The sequence below is a fragment of the Heliangelus exortis genome, chromosome 5 (genome assembly GCF_036169615.1).
Source record: "Heliangelus exortis chromosome 5, bHelExo1.hap1, whole genome shotgun sequence".
In the NCBI taxonomy this organism is placed as follows: domain Eukaryota; kingdom Metazoa; phylum Chordata; class Aves; order Apodiformes; family Trochilidae; genus Heliangelus; species Heliangelus exortis.
Window position 1 is genome coordinate 22,641,024 of NC_092426.1, and position 22,312 is coordinate 22,663,335.

Sequence of the window (22,312 nt, forward strand, 5' to 3'; positions counted from 1 at the left end):
AGCTAACCCTGCTGACACTCTGGGACCTGAGGCAGACAGAAGTGGGAGGATTGTTGGAAAACATTACAGCTTCATTAACAGACGACAATGTGTCCACTATGCCATGAGGCTAATTTAGTTCCCATAAGTTCTAGTAATTGCAACATCTATTATAATTGTAAGCAGATAAGGGCACTGATAAAAGACGTGTTGCCTGTGAACACAAGCCAGGTCCTGCAGGAAGAAGCAAAAGTATCCTGCAGTGTGGGCACAATGCTCTGACAGGTAGCCACTGAAAGGCTGTGATTCCTGGGCAGAGTCAAGACTAATAAATACTGACCCTTGTCTAAGTTTTTCCACTGAGTGGTCCTTAATACACTGGGAAATCAGGCTGTTCCACAGTCCTACTCTGCACCAAAGCCACTCAACAGCTGAAAATCCACCTAAAAGTTTAGACAGTTTTCCACCAGATGATTTCTGTTAGTTCACTTGTGTGGATGATGGGCCCCCCAAGAAAACAGTAAGCCAGCTGCCTGCCAGGACTGTGGGACTGCACCTCCATTGGGTCAAGACAGGGGAAGACTCACTGTCATCCAAAGGGCTGCACAGCCAATGATACAGTGTTTTGGTGGGAAGTGTGAGGCCTGAACAACTCCACAGCTCTGCATCCCCTGGAAGCTCACATCTGACTCTGAGTGTCAGCCTTTCTCCTTGCAACAGCCATAGGATAATTTGTGTTGGAAGAGACCTTTAAGATGATCAAGTCCAACCATAAACCTAACACTCCCAGGTCATTCACTAAATCATATTTCGTAAATGCCACATCCTACACATTTTTTAAATACCTCCAGGGATGGTGACTCAACCACTTCCCTGCGCAGCCAGTTTCACTGCCTTTTGGAGAAGAAAATTTTCCTAATATCCAGTCTAAACCTCCCCTGACACAACTTGAGATCTTTTCCTCTTGTTCTGTCACCTCTTACCTGCAAGACTGGCACCCACCTCACTACAACCTCCTTTCAGGTTGTTGTAGAGAGTGATAGGGTCACACCTCAACCTCCTTTCCTCCAGGCTAAACAAACCCAGTTCTCTCAAATGCTCCTAATAGAACTGGTGCTTTAGACCCTTCACCTACTTCACTGCCCTTCTTTGGACACACTCCCACACCTCAATGTCTTTATTGTAGCGAGGGGCCCAAAACTGAACACAGTATTTGAGGTGTGGCCTCCCCACTGCTGAGTACAGGGTGACAATCACTTCCCTAGTCCTGCTGGCCACACTATTTCTGATACAGTCCAGGATGCTGTTGGCCTTCTTGGCCACCTGGGCACACTGCTGGCTCACGTTCAGGAAGCTGTCAACCAACACCCCCAGGTCCTTTTCCTCTGGGCAGCTTTCTAGTCACTCTTCCCTAAGCCTGTGGTGTTGCACGGGGTTGTAGCAAACCAAGCGCAGGACCCAATACTTGGCCTCACTGAGCCTCATACAATTGGCCTTGGCCCATCGATCCAACCTGTCCAGATCCCTCTGTAGAGTCTTCCTACCCCTAGGGAGCTCAACACTCCCACTCAACTTGGTCTCATCTGCAACCTTACTGAGAGTGCTCCCAACCCTCTCATCCAGGTTATTGATAAAGATAGTGAACAAGTCTGCCCCAACACTGAGCGCTGGAGAACACTGCTTGTCACCAGCTGCCACCTGGATTTAACTCCATTCACCACAACACTTTGGGCCCAGCAATCCAGCCAGTTTTTACCCAGCAAAGCATACACAGATCCAAGGCATGAGCAGCCAGTTTCTCAAGGAGAATCCTATGGGAAACCATGTCAAATGCTTTACGAAACTCTAAGTTGACAACATCCACCGCCTTTCCCTCATCCACTACGTGAGTCACCTTGTCACAGAAGATCAGTTTAGTCAAGCAGGACCTACCTTTTATAAATCTATCCTGGTTGTCCTGCACGTGTTGTATAATAGCATTTAAGATTATCTGCTCCATAACTTCCAACAGCACCAAGGTCAGGCTGACTAGTCTATAGTTCCCAGGAACCTCCTTCCAGCCCTTCTTGTATATGGGTGTCATATTTGCTAATCTCCAGTCTACTGGGGCTTTCCCAGTTAGCCAGAACTGCTGATAGATTATGGGAAGTGGCTTGGTGAGCACTTCAACCAGCTCCTTCTGTACCCTGGTGTAGCAGACAAACCTTTCTTGGGGCACGATGCTTCGAAGTCCAACAGGTGTTCTTGCCAGGGTGCACAAACAGTGCTCCAATCTTGCTGCCTTTAGACTTGGCTGGCCTTGTTCAGTGCTTCTGCTCCACACTCAGCTAACCTTCTCCTCCAGCTGCTCGAGAGTGAGCTGAGCATGCATTTGGAAGCTCACCTTTTACTGGTCGCCCAATCCTGCCCATGCTCAGCTGGGTCCAGCCCTAATTGGGCACAGGTGAGCTTAACACAAGCTCACGCCTCCCACCTCATAATTAGCAACATCTGATTGCTTCATTTCACTACACCCTTGGGTGCACCCCATCCAGCTCAATAGACCTCTGTGTGTCCAAGTAGTGCAGCAGGTTGCTAACCTTCTCCTCTTGGATTATGGGGGCTTCATTCTGCTCCCCATCCCTGTCTTTCAGCTCAGGGGACTGGGTACCCAGCAAGCAAAGACTGAGGAAGAGAAGGCATTTAAATACCTTAAGTACCGGCCTTTTCCTCATCCTTTGTCGTGCCCCCTGCTTCCAATAATGGATGGAGATTCTCCTTAGCTCTCCTTTTGTTGCCAAGACATTTACAGAAACATTGTAATTGTTATTTGTTATGGCAGTAGCCAGTTCTAATTGGGCTTTGGCCCTTCTAATTTTCTCCCTGCATAGCCTAACAACATATTTGTAGTCCCCCTGAGTTTCCCGCCCCTTATTCCAAAAGCCATAAACTCCCCTTTTTCTCCTGAGTTCCAGCCAAAGCTTTGTTCAGCCAGGCTGCCCTTCTTCCCTGCTGGCTTTTCTTTTGGCACATAGAGATGGCCCACTCCTGTGCCTTTAATATTTCCTTCTTGAAGAAAGTCCAGCCTTTCTGGACTTCTTTGCCGCTTAGGGTTGCCTCCCAAGGGACTCTGTCAACCAGTATCCTAAGCAGGTCAAAGTCTGGCCTCCGGAAATCCAAGGTGGCAGTTCTGCTGCCACCCTCTCCTTACTTCTCTAAGATCAAAAACTGTCATTTTGTGATCCCTATGCCCAAGACTTTCAACCACCACCCACAAATCCTTCTCTGTGAGCAACAGGTTCAGCAGGGTGCCTTCCCTTAGTTGGCTCACTTACCAGCTGTCAGAAAGTTATCTAAAACACACTCCAGGAGCCTCCTGGACTGTTTCCTCTCTGCTCTATTTTATTTCCAGCAGACATCTGGGAAATTGCAAACAAAGGCTAGTAATTGTGAGACTTCTCTCTGCTGCTTATAGAATATTTCATCTGCATCTTCATCCTGGTTGGTTCATCTATAACAGACTCCCAATATGACATCTGCCTTGTTGACCTTCCCTCCAAATTCTTATCATAAACACTGACCCCTATCATTACCATGACTAAGCTCTAGCAACCAAAACCCTCCTTAACACACAGGGCCACCTCACCTGCTGTGCCCATCTCTTCATCATTGAAGCACTCCAGCTGTGCAGCTCATTCCACCATGTTTATGGCAACTATATCATACTGTGAAGCTTTCCTGCTGCACAGCTCCTCTGTTTCTTCATGTTGCATACATAGTTGTAGATGCACTTCAGCTGGGTTATTGATCCTTTTTGGAGGGGGAGGAGGGAATGAGCCCTAATTCCTACAAGACTATCCTCAGGTGCTTCTGTATCTTTGCTTGCATCTCCATCACCTACCTCCACTAAGATGTTAGACCAAAAGACCTCACTAGCATGCCTGGTTTTATCCCTTTCCCCCTTCAAATCTATTTTAAATCTCTTTCAATGCACCCTGCTAACTCCTGTGCAAAGATCCTTTTCCTCCTTTTAGACAGGTGTACCCCATCTGTCACCAGCAGGCCTGGTGTCATGATACAAAAACCCAAAATGCTGCTGGTGACACCAAACTCAGAACCAGGTATTGTTCAGCTGGCTCTTCCCATTGCTTTATTCAGCATTCTCTGCAACCTGAAGGATAAAGGAGAACACTGCTTGTACTCCTAATCCCTCAATCAATAGTTAAGGCCCTGAAGTCTCTCCTCATTGCCCTTGGAATTCTTTTTGCAGCTTCATCTCTGCCTACCTGAAAAATAAGATAATCTGAGGGCTGTATCAGGGTAAGAAGCTTTCTCTTCACATCTTTAACCTGGGCCCAAGGAGGCAGCAGACTTCCCTGAGAAGTGGGTCCAGTCTGCATATGGGGCCTTTGTAAGGGAGTTTCCAATGACAATGACCCATCTTTTTTTCTTTATGGAAGTGGGTTTGACAAAGCATGTATACAGCAGCATGTCTGAGCCTAGCAGGGGCTATTTTGGCAACTGGGATGTCAGTGGTAACACTGGCAATTGTACCAAGCTAGTTCTGCTAACAAAGATGATGATGTGAACTTCAGCATACCCCAAACAGGCTTGCCCAGCTCATGCAGCTACAATTTCTCAACTGCTTCATCCAAAATCTACACCACATATCTGCCATGCTAAAACTGCCACAGACTGCAGCATGGATACAGTTTCAGAAACACTCAGCCCGGAATCAACTCTTGCAATCAAATCTTGCCCTGCCCATGGGACTTCTCCCCACACTTGCAGCAAAGTGTGGCAGCTTCACACTCCCTGTGGCACAGATCCTAGACTTAGTAGAAGTACAGCTGCTTCTCCCAATGGACAGTCTGCTTTTGCCTGTTACGTCTTGCTGGCTATAGCACTAAGTGATAAAGACACTTGAAGAACACCTTGAAAAGCAAAGGGTAGCCAGTCAGTGTGAAGCAGAGGACAGTGAGTAATCAAGCATTACACCCCAAGCAAGAGCTGAGAAAATGCCAAGTACTATTGAGATTCACAGATCAGCAAGCACAGAGCTTTACAATTTTTAGGCATTCTTATACCAAAAGGCACCAACCCAATGTCTTTGTTATTGCTAGATGCTTTTATATTTCCTTCTTGAAGGTGGACGTGTGCCATGGCTGTGATCAAAGCCAACTCTTCTACAGGGCTCCTGATATCACTTCCAGACAAGAATCTGGACTGAAAAAGTAACATTAGAGAAGAGTCTCCAAATGCCTGCATCTCCTCTCTCCAATAACATAGCATCAATTCAGTTCATCTGCTCCAGGACCAGACTTGACTTTGCTGCACCTAGTTGAATCCTTATGCCCCTATCTGACATGAGTTTGGTGGGATCTCTACTCTGTTATCAAAAGTGGTCTTGTCTTTCCTCTCAGATGGGTACCTGAGAAGGCCGGAAAGATTCTCCATACTCTACAGCCATTGCTATCACCCTAAAAGTGCCATTGGCTTGGTGCCTGTGCCACCATTAAATGTTCAGAAAAGCAGATTAGTGCAATTCTCCTACCTTTGTGTATGAGCTAGTGAGCAGGAATGGGAATTGATGGGGTTAGGGTTACGAGCTAGAGTCCCGTAATCCGTGATCTGATTGATGCCTTGGAGTCTCTGTAACAACAGCCATAAGTCACCATCCCAGAAAAGATGAAGGCAAGTAGAGAGGGAAATGAAAGGGGGAAAATAAAAAAGAGGAACAGGCAAAGGAGGAAACCAGTAAAATCACCCAAGCATGTGTAAGGCATGTGTGCCACACAGAAAAGCTCCAGTACCTGACACAGTCAGAGCTCTCCACAAAGGCAGAACAGAATGCCCAAGCCCAGCTGGCAGATCACCAGACTGAGGCATCCATGTTAGTGCAGAACACCAACCAGGTTCAGCCCACCTTCAGCTGGCTGAGTAGCTGGGGTATGTTGTTAAGCCTGAGAAGTACCCAGGTGAGCTCAGCCATGTGGAGGCCACACTTGGGGGTGCAGTGGGGTGTCCATCATGACTTCCTCAGAGTATCACTCCTCAAGGGTAAGGAGCTGCCAGAAAAGTTTTTGACTGACTGAGATCTCTTACCTCACACATATCCCTCTGGTTCTTAGTGCAGTCAGTTCTGGAGGCTTTTGGGATTACAGAAATGACACCTGTACTGCCTTTGCTGTGGCTTCAACACCCCTCTCCCTGCAAGCAGCAAGCTCTTAACCAATTGTGTTTATACTAAAAAGATTTAGACTAAAAATGTCTTAAACAGAAGTGTACAATTCAACAGATAAGTGGCTGACAGAGGGGAAGGAATTCACTACTCCTAGGCATCCTGTTCACTGCCGAAAGACCTTGGTATTTCCTAGGCCTTCCACATATGTGTTACAAATCAAGTGGCACCAGCAGTTCTCATTACAACCTTGCTGCTGCAGGGACTGCAGAGGATGCTTTGGCATACAATTCATTTCCTGCCTTTGACTTCAGCATTTGTTTATCAAGGAATACAAGCAGTCTGGTGTATATCAAAACAGACTGGTCTTTACCCCAGGTGAGCTTAACTAAGTCTGTTCCAGTTAGTCCCATTCACTCCAGGATTCTGAGACACCATCTGTCTTCTAGCTAGGTCCCGTAGACCATGATGCTCACCAATGCTAAAGTCAGCCAAAGTTATAAGCATCAGAGAGAAAAAAAAAAGCAGGAATTCTTTTAAAATTGCAACAGTGGAGAGAAGGGCAAATTCCTTTACCCAAACTAGATAAATTGTATGGCCTTTTTTCCCCCCATATCCAGTCTAGAACTATATGTGCAAGAAGTACTCATGGTAGCATATATTTCCTTTACTTACCCTCTGAATTTGTGCCTAGGTAGTTCAGTAAAAATAAATAAAACCAAAATAAAAATAAGAAAACAGAATAAAAATAAAAGCATATATTTTGTAATTGAATGTCCACCTTCCTGAGCAGCCTGTTGGAGCAGAGATGCTTCTTGGATCTTCTAGTCTGTCTCCAAACTGGAGTTGTTACATTATCTGGAGGAAGGCAGCACTGTCATAGAATCATAGAATTGGCTGGGTTGGAAGGGACCTCAGAGATCATCAAGTCCAACCCTTGATCCACTACCACTGCAGTTACCAGCCCATGGCACTGAGTGCCACATCCAGTCTCTTTTTAAATATCTCCAGGGATGGAGAATCCACTGCTTCCCAGGGCAGCCCATTCCAATGTCTGATCACCCTCTTGGTAAAGAAATTCTTTCTAATGTCCAACCTAAACCTCCCCCGGCACAACTTGAGATCGTGCCCTCTTGTCTTGCTGAGGGTTGCCTGGGAAAAGAGACCAACCCCCACCTGGCTACACCCTCCTTTCAGGTAGCTGTAGAGAGTGATGAGGTCTCCTCTGAGCCTCCTCTTCTCCAGGCTGAACAGCCCCAGCTCCCTCAGCCTCTCCTCATAGGATCTGTGCTCGAGTCCCTTCACCAGCCTAGTTGCCCTCCTTTGGACCTGCTCCAGGACCTCGATATCCTTCCTAAACTGTGGGGCCCAGAACTGGACACAGTACTCGAGGTGTGGCCTCACCAGCACTGAGTACAGGGGCAGAATCACTTCCTTGGACCTGCTGGCCACGCTGTTCCTGATACAGGCCAGGATGCCATTGGCCTTCTTGGCCACCTGGGCACACTGCTGGCTCATGTTCAGCTTCCTGTCAATCCAGACTCCCAGGTCCCTTTCTGTCTGGCTGCTCTCAGCCACTCTGTGCCCAGCCTGGAGCTCCCCATGGGGTTGTTGTGGCCAAAGTGCAGGACCCGGCACTTGGCCTTGTTGAACCTCATCCTGTTGGAATCAGCCCAACTCTCCAGTCTGTCCAGGTCCCTCTGCAAAGCCCTCCTGCCTTCCAGCTGATTGACACTTCCCCCCAGCTTAGTGTCATCTGCAAATTTGGTGATGATCGACTCAATCCCCTCATCTAAATCATCAATAAAGATATTAACCAGAACTGGGTCCAACACTGATCCCTGGGGGACACCACTGGTGACTGGCCACCAACTGGATGCAGCACCGTTCAGCACCACTCTCTGGGGGCCTCCAGCCAGTTCCTAACCCAGCACAGGGTGCTCCTGTCCAAGCTGTGGGCTGACAGCTTTTTCAGGAGAATGCTGTGGGAGACGGTGTCAAAGGCTTTGCTGAAGTCCAGGTAGACCACATCCACAGCCTTCCCCTCATCCACCAGGCGGGTCACTTGATCATAAAAGGAGATCAGGTTGGTCAGACAGGACCTGCCCTTCCTAAACCTGTGCTGGCTGGGTCTAATCCCTTGCCCATCCTGCAGGTGCTGTGTGATTACACTGAGGATCATCTGTTCCATATCCCTGCCAGGCACTGAGGTCAGGCTGACGGGCCTGTAGTTTTCTGGGTTCTCCTTCCAGCCCTTTTTGTGGATTGGCGTGACATTCGCCAACTTCCAATCATCTGGGATGTCCCCAGTTAGCCAGGACCGTTGGTAGATGATAGAGAGAGGCTTGGCGAGCTCTTCTGCCAGCTCTCTCATCACCCTTGGGTGGATCCCATCTGGTCCCATAGACTTGTCGTCTGAACAGAGGTGAATCAAGCAAACAGAGATCTGAACTTATGCATTTTGCTAGTCATAGTCACTGGTGGCTTCAAGACCATTGAGTGGACTTCTCTGCTAATGTCCTAGAAGATGAGCCCAAAGCAATAAGAGCTTCAACCAACTACCAGTCCACTCCATTTCTCTCCAGGGAAAGCTTCTAAGAGTGTCCACTGCAATTAGTTCACCAGAGGTCCTCTTCCTGAGGTTCTTCAGGAAACCTCTGCATTTATTGCACAGCATACCCTGAGCTCTGGTGCTCACATATGAACTAGCAGCCCTGTCTACATGAAGTGTGACAAGTCAGGCTGCTCAAGCCTTTATTTGGGTTTTGCCACTTAGTTTCCTCCATTCCCATACACTAAACCCCAACTGTCAGCTGAGGACAAGGAATAAGGGGACTAATCTGCCTCCCTAGAGGTCTGGAATAATAGTTACCCAACTCTACACAAGGGCAAAGCACTGGAGGGGTCAGTGCACTGTTAGGGAAGAGAAGTGAGCACAGAGCTGCTCAACATCTCTTCCTAGATGTGTGAAGCCCTGCAGACTCCCAGAGGGCCAGAGCCTACACATTCTGAGTGACATTAACAGTAAGCAAACATAGGGCCCAGCAGCTGGCAGAGCTTGGGTAATAGCCACCTGCCTGAAAATACCAACAAGGAGCTTCCCAACAGGCTGGACAAGAAGCTGTGAGATAAGAGAAGAGAATTGCAGCTGAAATCATAACTCTGAAAAGAGCAGCCTCGTTCCTAGAAAGGAGAGAAGCTGGGTGTTGTCCTGAGCTAATAGCAGGGACACAGCAGGGATTGAAGGGGGAGTTTACTTACTGTCTGTTCATTATCCAAATTGGCCTGCTGTCTTCGGAGATCAGCCTTAATGAATGCTGGGACAGAGGAAGGAAAAAAGACGTGAAGATCAATTTTCCCAGGACTCAAAGGGGCAGTAGAGGCCCCAGAGGAGACAGGAGTGTGTTACAGTGAGCAAGGGAAATCACTCTCCTGAATCAGGCAGTGAGCACTTCTGAAACAGGCAGGATAGAGACTCCTTATTGCAGCATGTAGAACGTGCATCTTTGAGACTCCAGCCAGCAGTCAGGGCAAGAAGCCCTGGATTTTCTTCGTAACACAGATCAAGTACTTTAAAAAGCTCAGCAGCATTGCTATGGGTCTGCTGTGTGGGTCCTGCTTTTTCCTGCAGGCACAACTACATACAAAAGCCCTTCAATTCATATGCTAAGCCCAAGGGGAAGAGTTACAGCAGAGGAACACTGCAAAATGTAATTACCTGTCATAATGGTTCCCAGGAACAGGAAGGAACAAAGAAAGAGGTTTCCTGCCTTTGTCCCAAAGCGGTCCATGATTTGCCCTTGGCTGATGGTGAAGGCAATACCAAAAATCTACACACAAACAAAGGCAGTGTCAAGCTGTACTGTTATTATAAAGCAGTCTGAACAGCTTCCCAGCTTTACCAAAATATCATCACATACAGGCCAATCAAGTTGTTGGCCTAGAGGCCAACACCCAGAGGCACCTCCTTGCAGCTGATGGGAACACAGGTGATCCTTAAGGTTTGAATCCTGCCTCTCACTGGACAAGAACCAAGTACTAGGCTGTTAGAAGCAATGTTGAAAAAGGCAAGCATGGCTGACATTCTGATGGATTTTCCTAAGCAGAGACAGAATAGGTGCCACTAGAGAAATGCCATGACGAACATAATTCGAAAAGCAAGGTGCCAAGGTGCTTAGATCTGCAGTACATTACAATAATCATAGAAAAGAAATAGGAGCCAAGGCTAGTGTTAAAATTACCATTTTATCTGTAAAGAGGCAAGCAAATGGAAAAGAGCACACGCACCTGTGCTGAGACATTAAGGAGCCCTGATGATGTCCCTTCTGATTCTGGGTATGTCAACTCTGCAGCAAACTCAAAGCCCAGGGGAAGGTATCCTGTCATGAAAAACCTGAAAAGAAATACAGAGAAAGGAAGATTCAGACACTGCCAGAAGGAAGAATAAAGAGGCCCGTATCCTTCTTGGGATTCACTGACTGCATGTGATATTTCCCTTAGAATTCTAGGCCAACTCTCCATGGCCATCTCTCTGTAGGACAACTGTTTGGAAGTCAGCAGATGCCACTGGTCCTCCTGGCACACAACACCACACCAGTCCTCCCTGGCACATGGCAAGCTCCACAAAACCCCTGAACATCAGCAGGGGCTCTGCATGGTGTCTAGAGGAGAATAATAAATTAATATTTAAGTTAACAATGAGATAAAGGCAATGATGACATAAAGGGAATGATGACATAAAGGCGTCTAAATCTAATGCGAAACACAAAAAATTAAAATTATGACCAGCATAAGCATGTCCAGCTAATGCACAGGCAGGCTGCAAGGCAAGTTGGGAGAACTACAGGACGATTTTGCTCTGGGATCTGGGGAGCAGACAGCCACCTCACTGTCTCCCACCAAGTCCCTACAGCCACCCCAGTGCCAGTACTGCCATGTGCACTGTGCAGATAGGGAAGAAGAGTTGCAGTGCCAAGGACTGCTGGCTCACCGTGTTCCCAGTTGCCCAGGGCTTGGGTTTAGGACAACTGTACACTGCCAAGTGCCTGCTGCAACCAGCTCCCCTCCGAACAACTCTCCATCAGACATTTCTACACCACTGACTCACCACTGGGACAATTGCATGTTCTGTGAACAGAACCTGGGGGAGCAGGCAGCTCTGCTCACAGAGCTCTGATTTTGCAAGGGAACTGTATATACATAGAGGAGTTCAAGAGTATAGTATGAGTAGCACAATTTGTAACACAAAAATTAACAATGAGATAAATGTGACTCAATCAAACATATTATGAACTGATTGTTACAGGTTGCAGTCCTGAACAACACTTTTTAAAACTGTGTTTTCATGTTTTTAATTGCATTTGTTTAACACTGCTTTCAGAGTATACACAATATCTTGTGTTTCACTGAATTGCCTTTATCTTATATCAATTTTTAGGTTCTCATGTTATATTTAGTTGCCTGTATTGCACAGTTAATTTTTCATGTTACAAATTTTGTTGTTCAAACCATACCCTAGAACTCCTCTGTACATACACAGATTCCTTGCAAAAAAATCAGAGCACTATGAGCAGAGCCACCTGCTTCCCATGGTTCTGTTCACAGTGCTGAACAAGTCCCACCTGCCAATTGGCATACAGTTGTCCCAACAGAAAGCCCATAGAAGTGTCTTGTGGACAGCTGGCACCATACTGTTTGTGGTGAACACATATTCCCTTCTGCAGGGCTGGGGAAAATGCTGGGGTGACAGGACTCTGTGCCTGTAAGTCCTTCAAAACAACAACACCCCTCCCAAAAAAAGAGGAAAAGAAAAAACAACCTGAGGTCAATAAAATGGCAGGTTCTCCTGCCAAGCAGTGCTCAGGCAGCAAGGTTGGAGCTGTGCCTGGAGATGCTCCCACTGCTGCTTACCTCCCAACTCTCCTGCCACTTGTCCCCTGCCTGCATGCCACCTCCTCCTCCTCCCCCTGATGTAATGTCCACTGCAGGCACGACAGGAATGGGCTCACTGGCAGTCCCTCGTGAGAGACTGCTTGCTGCTAGGTGCTTGGGGCTCCTCGCGACACCACTCAGAGCCCCTGCTGATATTCAAGGGCTTGCAGAGCTGGCTGTGTGCTGGGGACTCATGGTGTGGCACCATGCACTGGGGAGATCTGGTAACATCTGCCAACCTGCATAGAGGCTGTCCCATGGAGAGATGTCCACAGAGAGTTGTCCCATGGAGAGTTGTCTTCTTGAAAGTCGGCCTGTTCTGTCCCCTAGAATTGTCACAGCCCAGACAGCTGTATGACTCCCCCTCACCATGACACAGGTTTTACTCCTACCCAGAAATATCTTTGCCCACAGCCTCAAGACACAGAGCCAGGCCAGCAGGAAGCTGATGGTTTCTACAACAATGAGGCACTAAAAGCAGCATCTTCCACAAGTATCTCTCGGGGACATGATTCCCAGCATGGTCAAACAGCCACCCAGGCCCATACACTTTTCATTTCTGTCCACTGGTCATCTGTGGGGCTGTGGTACCACTCATTTCCCAAATACTTTCATTTGATTATCTGGAACATTTAAGGCAGCTGCAGCTAAGCAGGGCCATGCTAGTGTCCCTGTCTCTAACAAAACATGTACAGGAGAGAGATGGGAAGAGCAGATAATTCTGTCCCTAATCCATGCAGGAGCCACACATAGGCTGTGACTCTTCCCAATCACTCCTGTGCCATGAGCATTGCCTCACTGCTCCTACCTTAGCAGCTCGTAAGTAGAAGAAAGAAGCCTGCATATGAACTTACCCCAGCATGCCTGCAGTCAGAAAGACCACCCAGAGGTGGCCTAGGCTCAGAGTGAAAGTGTAGGCTATCATTCCCATCAGAGACATGATATAAACAACCAGTGTTGTCTGTCTGCAAGGAAATACAGAAAAAGGTTTTTATTTAATCTAGTCCTCCTTCATTTTTTTCCCCACAGATCTTGGTATAGTTTGCAGCATGTGGTTTACAAAAAAAAAAAAAAAGTAAAAAAGTTTGCACACCTCTCTGACACCCTTATACAAGATAGAGAAAATGTACTGACACAGAGCATGGAAGGGCCTGTACACACAACAGGGCAGCAGGAGAAGCAAGAACAGGACCTAGGAGTTCTCACATCCCTACCTCATGACCTTTACTCCCTGTGGGGTGGTGGTATCACATCTATAAGGAGGTTCCTTTGAGGTAACCAAGAATCTGAGATCCTACCATGGACTGACAGGCACTTGGTCACGGACTATACATGCTTCTTGAGGGGTAGAATAAGAGCCAAATAAAGAGCTCATTAATCTTTCTTGGGCACTCTCTGTAGTATAACCAGTTGGACATACTTGTGAGCAGAAGCCAAGGGGGTTGAGCACTCTCAAGCAGGAAAGCAAAGGAAAGAGGTGACAATACTGCTGCAGTGTTATGGGCTGGTATTTTTCAGTGCTGTCCAAAATACCTTTCATTGATGCTCCTTTCCATGTTTTAATTGCCTCCTGTAGTTGGAGAGGTGAAGTGTAAGCCAGGTAGTTCTCACAGCCACATTGTCAAGCCACAGGAGCATTTAGCAGGGCTACTGCCAGTTCCACAGCCAACAGCAGCTGAGCCAGGTCTCGGGACAAAGAGAGCCCATGGCCAGGAAGGACACTGGGCAGATCCTGGGGAACAAGGCAGACCTGTAGCCTGGTCATGCTGAGGACTGTCAGTGGGCTTGGTACTGTGAGACACATGCAGCAGCCCAGGCCAGCTTTACCAGAACCAAAATTGTCATTCCTGACTAGACACCACGGAAACTCTTCCCATCCAAACATCCAATGTGCTTTCTAGTACAGGAAGTAGCAAGTAGGCCTTCACAGTACATAGTTTTGGAAAGGAAGGAAAGGTAAATTCTTTACCTGACTGAAATTCCACCAGGATCTTGAAAGCAGAACAGTTGCCAGACTTGACAAAATTTTTTGGCCATTGTCTTTTAGGAAGAAGTTAAATGTATAATGACAAGCTACTTGTTTAGTAGCTTGTTTGGTTTTAATCCATTAAAGAAAGTGTTTGGCATCAGCTACTAGAATTCTACTAAATAAACTAAACCTCAAACTGGTGCATAGGGAAAAAAAGAAATTCCTGGGGAAAGACACTGGGGTTGAGGCAGGGCATTTCTCAGGAAGTGCCCTTTGTCACCATGTTCATTAGAGGGCAATGGCCACCAGGGCATGGAAGAATGCCCAGTTTTGTTTGATAATCCTCTTATCATAGCCATAAATATCTTATGGAAGAGATAAAAACACAAAGGAGGAGAAGGAGATTCAGAGAGGACAGTCACACAGCAGTCTGGTGGTTTTAGCAATCTGTTCCCATGATGACCCCACAGGGACTGGTAATATCATTGTCTGAAATAGGTACCACTGGTTTCCTTAACAGGCTGAGTAAGGCACTGAGTGCAGGCTGAAAATCCTGCTACATCATCTTAAGACAACAGTGCTACAAAAGCACCATCTGCAGACCCAGAGGGAGACCTGCAAAGGATCTGACATGCTTGTCACTTAGTTGAACCTAAGCTGCCCTGACATCCACGTGCCCTCACAGCCACATTCCCTACCCTTTTGTAGAGGCAGATTAAAGAGTTCACACAAGGGACTGTGAGAAAAGAGAGATCTTGGGTTAAAAAAAACAACCAGGGGAAGCACAAGCAGGGAACACGACTAAAATGGAGACCACAACTCCTGATGTTCAGCCAACTCCAGAGGAAGGCTTAGAGTGAGGAACAGACACAACCCAGCACAGCTGTGTCTCACAAGGTCACTTGGATGAAGAAAGCCAAAGGGCAGCAGGACCAGACTCTCAGGACACTGGAGCTGCCAAAACCCTAGAGTCAAACAACATCTGAAGCAGCAAATGAACAAGGCACAGGGTGGGAGGCCACAACTTGCTTTTGCTGCTCAATGGGATGTTGTGTGCAGTTCCAGAGTGCTCTGCTATACAAGCTGAGACAACAAATGGCTTCCACAGTCTTTGCCATGAGGATGGCACATTCCAGGCTGCACAAGATGCTGAGCAAAGGCCTTCTTCCTATACTCCCAGCAGCATCTCACTGCTGAAGACACTGAGGTCTCAGATGCTGGAGAAGGGAAGAATTTAAGAGGGTTTTATTTGGTTTTCATCACTCCCTAATCCTTCAGCATTGTTTTATACCACTTTCTTCCAGCATGAAGGTCACAAAAAAAGGACAGCCTTGGTAAATTATTTCTATAAAACATATGACAAGACAGGGTGAAGACATCACCACCACACACGGACTAACCATTCACCTTTCAGTGGAAGAGATGCAAGCATCCCATTCTCCAGTATCCCAGTCTTTCTTCCCTTTCCCAGATTTTAATGAACTTTGAGCCTGTTAGAGACCTAAGTTTAAAACACCACTTGGGGTCCTCTGCCAAGTCAATGGAGAGCCATGGATATTTCTGACATCTTGTCTTACAGTGATGCAGCAACGACAGCAGAGAGCACTGTCTAGAACCAAATGGACCACAGGCCATGTGAACACTGCCCTTAAAAGCAAAGTATAGTCAAAGAGAAGTGCTGACTAATCCAGTGCCCAAACCCTTGATTCTGAGACAGACTCTGCTACAAATACCAATACACCCAGTGGTCTCCAGGTGTCACAATTTCTCCTTCGAGACAGGAACCTGAAGGATGTATATGGAGCCCCATTTAACTTGTTGTAAAAGGTGTGTTCCTTTGAAGAGGTGGGCTGTTCCCATCAACCCATCACACCAGAGGTAGCCCCAGTCCTGGGACTACTCACTTGTCACAACATAACTTGGGTATTTATATGGGCCAAATCCACACCTGCTAATTCCAACAAGAAGTACAGTGCAGAGGCTGCTGCAGGGACTTGGCTGCCAAATAAAAGCAAGAATGCAAGGCCATTTTGTGCCTGAATATGACAGATGGGGAAAGCTTGACTTAGCACAGCCTCACTGTTTCAAGGAACTGCTGATGGGACAGTAAAGATCAAACAAGCATGTAGAGCTCTGCAGTTCCTTCTGTTATTAACCTTCCCCTGCTCCCCTCAATCACAGCTGGATCCTATTAATTTGCTTCCCCTCTCTCTCCAAGCTGACTTAAAAAAAGGACTTGAAATCTTTCCTTCCTCATTTTCATGTGCTTACCATTTTGTTCCTGACACTATCTGAGCAGCAGAGGGAAGGGGGAGGGTACCCACCTAGAACATCTGGCATCTTGACAGGTTTTTTAAATAGACTTTTTAAATGGGGCTAAATAAAGACTCTGTAACACTCAAAAATTCTGCTAGTTCTGCAAAAATCCACTTTGTGGTTTGTGATGGAGAATAAATTCTTCAGTGTTTTTCCTCACCTAAGACTAAATCTATCCCCAGATAGTCTCTGGGATCTTAAGGATAAAGTCCATGGGTATCACAGCCCTATTTCTCTGCAGTCTCAGGCAGCTCTGCTCACCTACCTGGTCCTTCCAAGCAAACAAAGGTCATGGAACAAATTCAGAAGATATATTCATTTCCCCCCTTCTTCCATTCTGCCAAATTTCAAGTTGCAGCTCCAGCTGGTGAGCTGTAAAGCTCTTCAACCTTCACGCTGCAACCTAATTCCACTGAGGGAAAATCAGGAAGACCATCTGGCCTAGCAGTGCCAGCTGAGGCTACCTTGCCACTAGCCCCAGGCTGGAAAGAGACACAAGATTACACTGCACAGTTAGCTAGTGCAGTTCATAGCAGCTGTCTATTTCCCAGGAAAGCCAAACTACTTTGTGGTGCACAAGGATCTAGGGACAGCAATAATACATTCTCTGTATTAGTCTGCTCCTCTTTCCCAGCACCCCAAGGAGTCAGTTACCATTTGTTCATGTTAGAGAAGCCCATTTCTTCTCCATTTTTTGACCCCTGTACTTGACAGATAGGGCCAGAGGCCATTTCAGAAGCTGCAAGCCCACAGAGCCCATTTCAGAAGCTGCCCAAAATGTGACAATATGCTTTCCTTGCCTGAAATACCAGGTAAAATAATGGCAGTAGGACTCCTCCTGGTGCAAAACTGCTGCAAGGAAAAGGACTCTGAACTTGCCTTCGGCTCATCACCAGCAAAGCCCACTCTCACTCAACCTGCTCAGAGAACAGGTTGTAGCACAGTTTTCAAAGCCATCAGGGAAACTGAAAAGCTGGTTACATGAATCCAAACATAAGTCAGGAGAGGCAATGTCCATCCCCCAGGCTTCAGAGGTCTTTCAGTGAGATCTGAGTTCCTGAGGACTGAGAGCTGCAGGACACACAAAGACTCTCAGCTATTCCCATTCAGAAGGCAGGGTAGGCTGGCCAGATCTGCTTTCCAAACCCAACAGTCAGCAAACCCAGAATCACTTGCCTGCAATCCCTTATGCCTACCCTAGATACAGCAACACACCCTTACACAATGCCTCCAGGCACTGGATTCAATGTGCCTTTCATTAAGCTGGACAAAGATTCACAAAAGCTGGTTTGTAAGGGCTGAGGAATGGTCTGGTACAGTATTGATTCTGTTTGTGCCAAGAACTCTCTCATCCCTAACAAAGCAGCTGCTGGACCATCTCATCCTCTTCTTATGCCTCTCTAGGGACTTCTAGAACCAGACCTTGTATAGGCCCAGTGCAGATTAACACGCAGCTCCAAACTTCATTTAGACTAAATGGATTTTGAAGAACCTTATTTTTTCCTACAAACCCTCCCAATGATTCAGTCCCAGGACTGGAGTTGCAGCTGCACAGGGTTGCTCCTAGCACAGCACAGTCACTCAGGGCACAGAGGTAAACAAGGGGCTTACTTGTAGGTTTTGGTCCTGTCCAACCAGAAGCCGGAGATCAGAGCCCCAACCATCCCCGACAGTATAATGGTGAGTCCAATCCTGCCAGCATTCACCTCCTCCCCCTGTGGTGAGACACACACACTCACACAAATGCAAGAGCCAAGTCACAGCCATTACGAAGCAAAGTCCAGAGAACACAGAAAAGACACCAAAATTAGTGTCCCATACATGTCTTCTGCTGGTAACACACTAACCAGCACTAGATTCTGCAAGAACACTTTCAGATCCACTATGAGCCAATGCAGTGCCCTATCCTGGCCCATGAAGAAAATTGGTTTGACACTTCTCTCTGAGCCAGCCCAGAAAAAAAGGTGAGTGCTGGCCAGCATGAACTCGTGGAACACTCCACAAGTCAGCATAATCCCTATGAAGTTGCTTGCTGCCTGTGCTACAATCTAGGCTAGCTCAGCCAGGAAATATTGGGACCAACTGTAAGGCAGCATGGAAATGACATCTCTGGCATGCAGCCCCATCAGGATGCTCTACAGTAGCTCAGCTACTGAGGCACCCCACCCTTCTGCCACCAGAGCACAAATGTGGGCAGCCAGTACAGATGTCCCAGCAGAAATCACTATCAGGAATAGGGCAGAGGAAATTCCTGGGCGAATTTCTCATTAAAATACTGTCATTTAGGGTGTAAAGGAGCTGCCTTTGCTAGAGCTTTTGCACGGAGTGGTGTAAAGAACTAAAGGAACCAATGCCCTCTTGACAGCCAGCCAACTTGTGCCAGAGACAGACAAATGTGCTGTAGCAGTGCATTTCTCACAGACTCCTTTAGAAACCAATGCTGGACAACAAAAAGCATCAGAGGCCATGAGGGTTGGATGCACTTACTGGGTAGTGATGGATCACCATGCGGTTCAGCAGAGTGGACAGGGCGTAGAAGCAACCTGTATTCAGACCTGAGAGGGGGAAAAAAATGCAGCACATTCAGAGTCTGCTACTCTCCTGCTGGGTAGTAAAAAGCCAGAAATGGAGAGAGAGATCTTTGGAAGCAGCACTCTGTAACAAGGCTGCAGAGTCTCAGAAGAGCCATCCAGTCTGGCTAGATAAAGATTACTGAAAGAAATGCAGACCAAGTACAGTCAGATCTCAGTATGCCCAAGGATTTCAGGATGTTTCTTACCTTAGAGGAAAGCTGTACACATTCCTAATACTGCAAGGACTTTCAAGTCCTTCATAGAGTCTCAACACTGCCTTACACCGAGTTCCATCTTAGCAGTTGAGTTTTCTCCCCCCCAAGCCAAAGTGACCTGTGATTCAATTAACACCAGTGCCATTGACCTGTTTGGTTTCCTCCCAGAGAAGCACCTGATAGCACTCTCCCTGCTGAGACCCAGTAGAAAAGCCTCCTCTCTAAGCCAAGAAACACCAGAAGGCAAGTAGGAGCAGAGCTGATGGCGAAGCACAGACCGCAACACTGTCCCTGCCCCCCTCCCTCTTGGGCACCTGGTGTGTGTCTGCATGGGAAAAGTCTTGCATTTTAAAGATATCACTGAGGCCTGAGAAAAAGAAAAAAAAACGACTGTGAAAGTAACTGTCTTTCTGAAAAGGAAGTTGGATTAACTGCTGAAGGCATCAACCACCTGGTGAAGGCTTCTCAGTATCACCCAAGGTGAGAATGGAAACTGTTGGGGCAATGATGGTCAAGCCCTGTTCAGACACTGCTCCAGCTTAGATGCAGCTCTGGTTGAGTCAAACACCTCCCAAGGGCACAAAAAGCATCCACATGGGCGTTGAACCTTAAGTACCACAACGGCTACACTCTCACCTTGGGTGATACTGAGAAACCTTCCCCAGGTGGATGAGGTCTGTAACAGTCAGCACAACTTTCTTCTCAGAAAGTAATTTACATTTGCAGTCAGTTTCTCTTCAAGGCTTCAGTGACCCTGATGGGGGGAGGGATGGGTACACCACTATAGCTCACACCTCCATAAGGAGGCATGGGCTTAAAAACTCTGGCACAGATGCCTGAAAACCTGCCAGACCAGTACATGTAAAGCTCCCGTCTTCTACTTTTTCTCTTTCATCCTCAGCTAAAAGCAGAAACATTGCAATACATGCACACAGTCCAGCAGGCAGAGCGCTTTGACAAAGGGAACAAAACCCTGAGCTCCTCTAACCCTGAAGTCCTCCAGCTCCCCTGACCCTGAAGTACTCAGCAATCCTGCACCACGGCCACTCCTTCACTGGGACCTTGGATACCCATTGCACTACACAGCTCATGAAACACTCTGTAAGGCCATAAGATTGACAGCTGGAGGGGTCATCAACACTTCCCAGACCATCTCTGACAACATTAAGCAGAACTCGCTCCAGAGCTTCATGGCACAGAGAACAGATGAAGAATCTTATGCAAGTGATCCCAAGCCAATTGCTTCTGACAGCACTCCGTGCTCCCAAAGCATGTGTCAGAAGGTTACAGGAGAGGCTAGTAAGCTGAGTGACTAGGCAGTGACAATCCACTCAGTCCTTTCCAAGAGTTACTCAAAAAGGCTGGAAACTCCGTGAGGGTCAGCAGCCAGAGAGGGGGGGCAATAACTGGAGATCCCATAGCAAGGAGATGCCCTGCAGCCTTGAAACCTGGCTCTTTGCAACACATGGCTATGGCAAAACAGCTAACAAGAGCTGTTTCATCTCACATTTTTCAGCTCAGAAAATGAGCTTTACCTGGACTCCACCTCTGGGGCACACTGTTGACTAGGAGACATCACAAACTGCAGTACCAGGACACTGGAGTGTGTGGCAGATCAGCACCATCCCTTTACCCACCACTGCTTCACTTCAAAGCTGGGCATAAACAGATCAGTCATTTGTGTACATCTACTTCTCACCCAGCCAAGAGGACAGTAGCTTTGTAGGGACAGCCAGATGCTGCTCTGGTAGCCGATGCTGTCAGGGTATCAGCTTCTCAGCAGTTCTGATGCATGCAGTTTCCAAGAGAAAGAAGAGCACCTGCTCGCAAGCTGGGCAGAAAGCGTTGCAGAGCTGGCAGCAACACTTGGCACCGGAGTCAGGCAAAATATTCTAAGAATCAAGACAATATGCCAAATTTGCATTTGTGAAGGCTGGCAAAAGTTGTAGGCATTTGACATGTCACAGTTGCTCAGTGAATTTTCCCTGTTAATTACAGCTGTTTTGATGCCTATAAAAAAGGTAGGAATCATTTCCAGTGGGGCAGTGCCCATTTGCCTATGCAGATGAAAAGAACCAGAACTAGTAGCTGAAAGCAGAACATCTGAGGGTCCAGTGCCACTTGATTAATTAGGCAGTTACTGTGGGTTGCTTGTAATGTACTGTAGAAGAATATTTTTGAGACCTCACAGTGTCTCCTCTATTTTACAGAGGCCAGAAAGGGGAAATTTATTGCTTATGGCTCAAAAAGGAGCTCTTATTAAGCCTCAGACTAGAACCAAAGTCTTCTATAGCTAAGTAGCCTACTGCCTACATGCCAAACTATTGGTCTCCCTCTTCTTCACCCTTGAAAGCTTTCAGGATAATGGTTCCTTATACAGATATCTCATTGCCCTGCCTCCTCCTTATTGCCCCATCACCTTTACAAATGCTGATTCTTTGATGCTGTCTAATGGCTCCCACTTCATTAGCCTTTCCCAGGTTTTCTTACCCTTTTCCTTCCTATTGCCTCCCAGTAGCAACATGCTCTCCAGTTCGAAGCCCAAACCCAATAAACTCAGCTTTACAGAAGCAACATCAGCAGCCCTTATGTAAAGGCTGTCTGTGGGTTTTACTGGAAAACAGTTCACTAGCACTAACATAGCTGCAGTGTTACCAATGCTTACAGCATTCCAAATCTTATCACAGGAAAGGAGTTGGCAGCTGCTAGTAATATTAAGACCTTAGAGGTCTGAAGACCTGGTCTGACCTGGCATCATGTAAAGGTCCCCTTTCTTTCTACAGCAGGGGAGATGAACAAGCAGCAGATTTCCCCCTCTCTTCTGCCCTGTCACACACTATGCCAATACAAAAGCTAGGAGAGGCTGCAGGTATCTTTTTGTTGGCTAGGGAGAATGACTCAGTTGCACTCATGTGGCTGCAAATGTCTTAAATCTTGTCCAACTTAACTTCTGACTTGAGTAGGTAAAACTATCCCCCTTCTAAAGCTAGAGTAGCTACAAAAAAGCTTCACGAAAGTTTCACTGCATAGTTCCCTTTCTGAGTAACAGACACCAGCTCAAGTCAAACTGGAGGCTGACATGAGGCTGACACAGAGAGGTACAGAATAAATGCACAAACCAGCAGGAAGACTGAATTATGAGCCACTGAACAGTCTTTCCACTTTGTTT

The 22,312-nt window shown here is 47.0% G+C and overlaps 1 protein-coding gene across 5 annotated transcripts in view; it reads right to left on the reverse strand.

Moving 5' to 3' along the window:
* FLVCR2 (FLVCR choline and putative heme transporter 2) overlaps positions 1-22,312 on the reverse strand; it is a 42,539-nt gene that overhangs the window by 4,223 nt on the left and 16,004 nt on the right. Inside the window, exons 4-12 of one of the 5 annotated variants that reach the window (XR_011726296.1) lie at positions 18,843-18,910; positions 17,967-18,070; positions 12,925-13,035; positions 10,427-10,532; positions 9,858-9,969; positions 9,401-9,456; positions 8,548-8,659; positions 6,921-7,013; positions 5,513-5,610 (exon numbers count right to left, since the gene is read on the reverse strand). Coding sequence is in view for 4 of the 5 variants with exons in the window: in XM_071745955.1 (XP_071602056.1) it covers positions 9,045-9,260; positions 9,401-9,456; positions 9,858-9,969; positions 10,427-10,532; positions 12,925-13,035; positions 17,967-18,070; positions 18,843-18,910 (773 nt within the window). In the remaining variant the exon portion in view is untranslated. The other 4 variants (XM_071745953.1, XM_071745955.1, XM_071745952.1 and 1 more) reach the window with 4 other exon arrangements.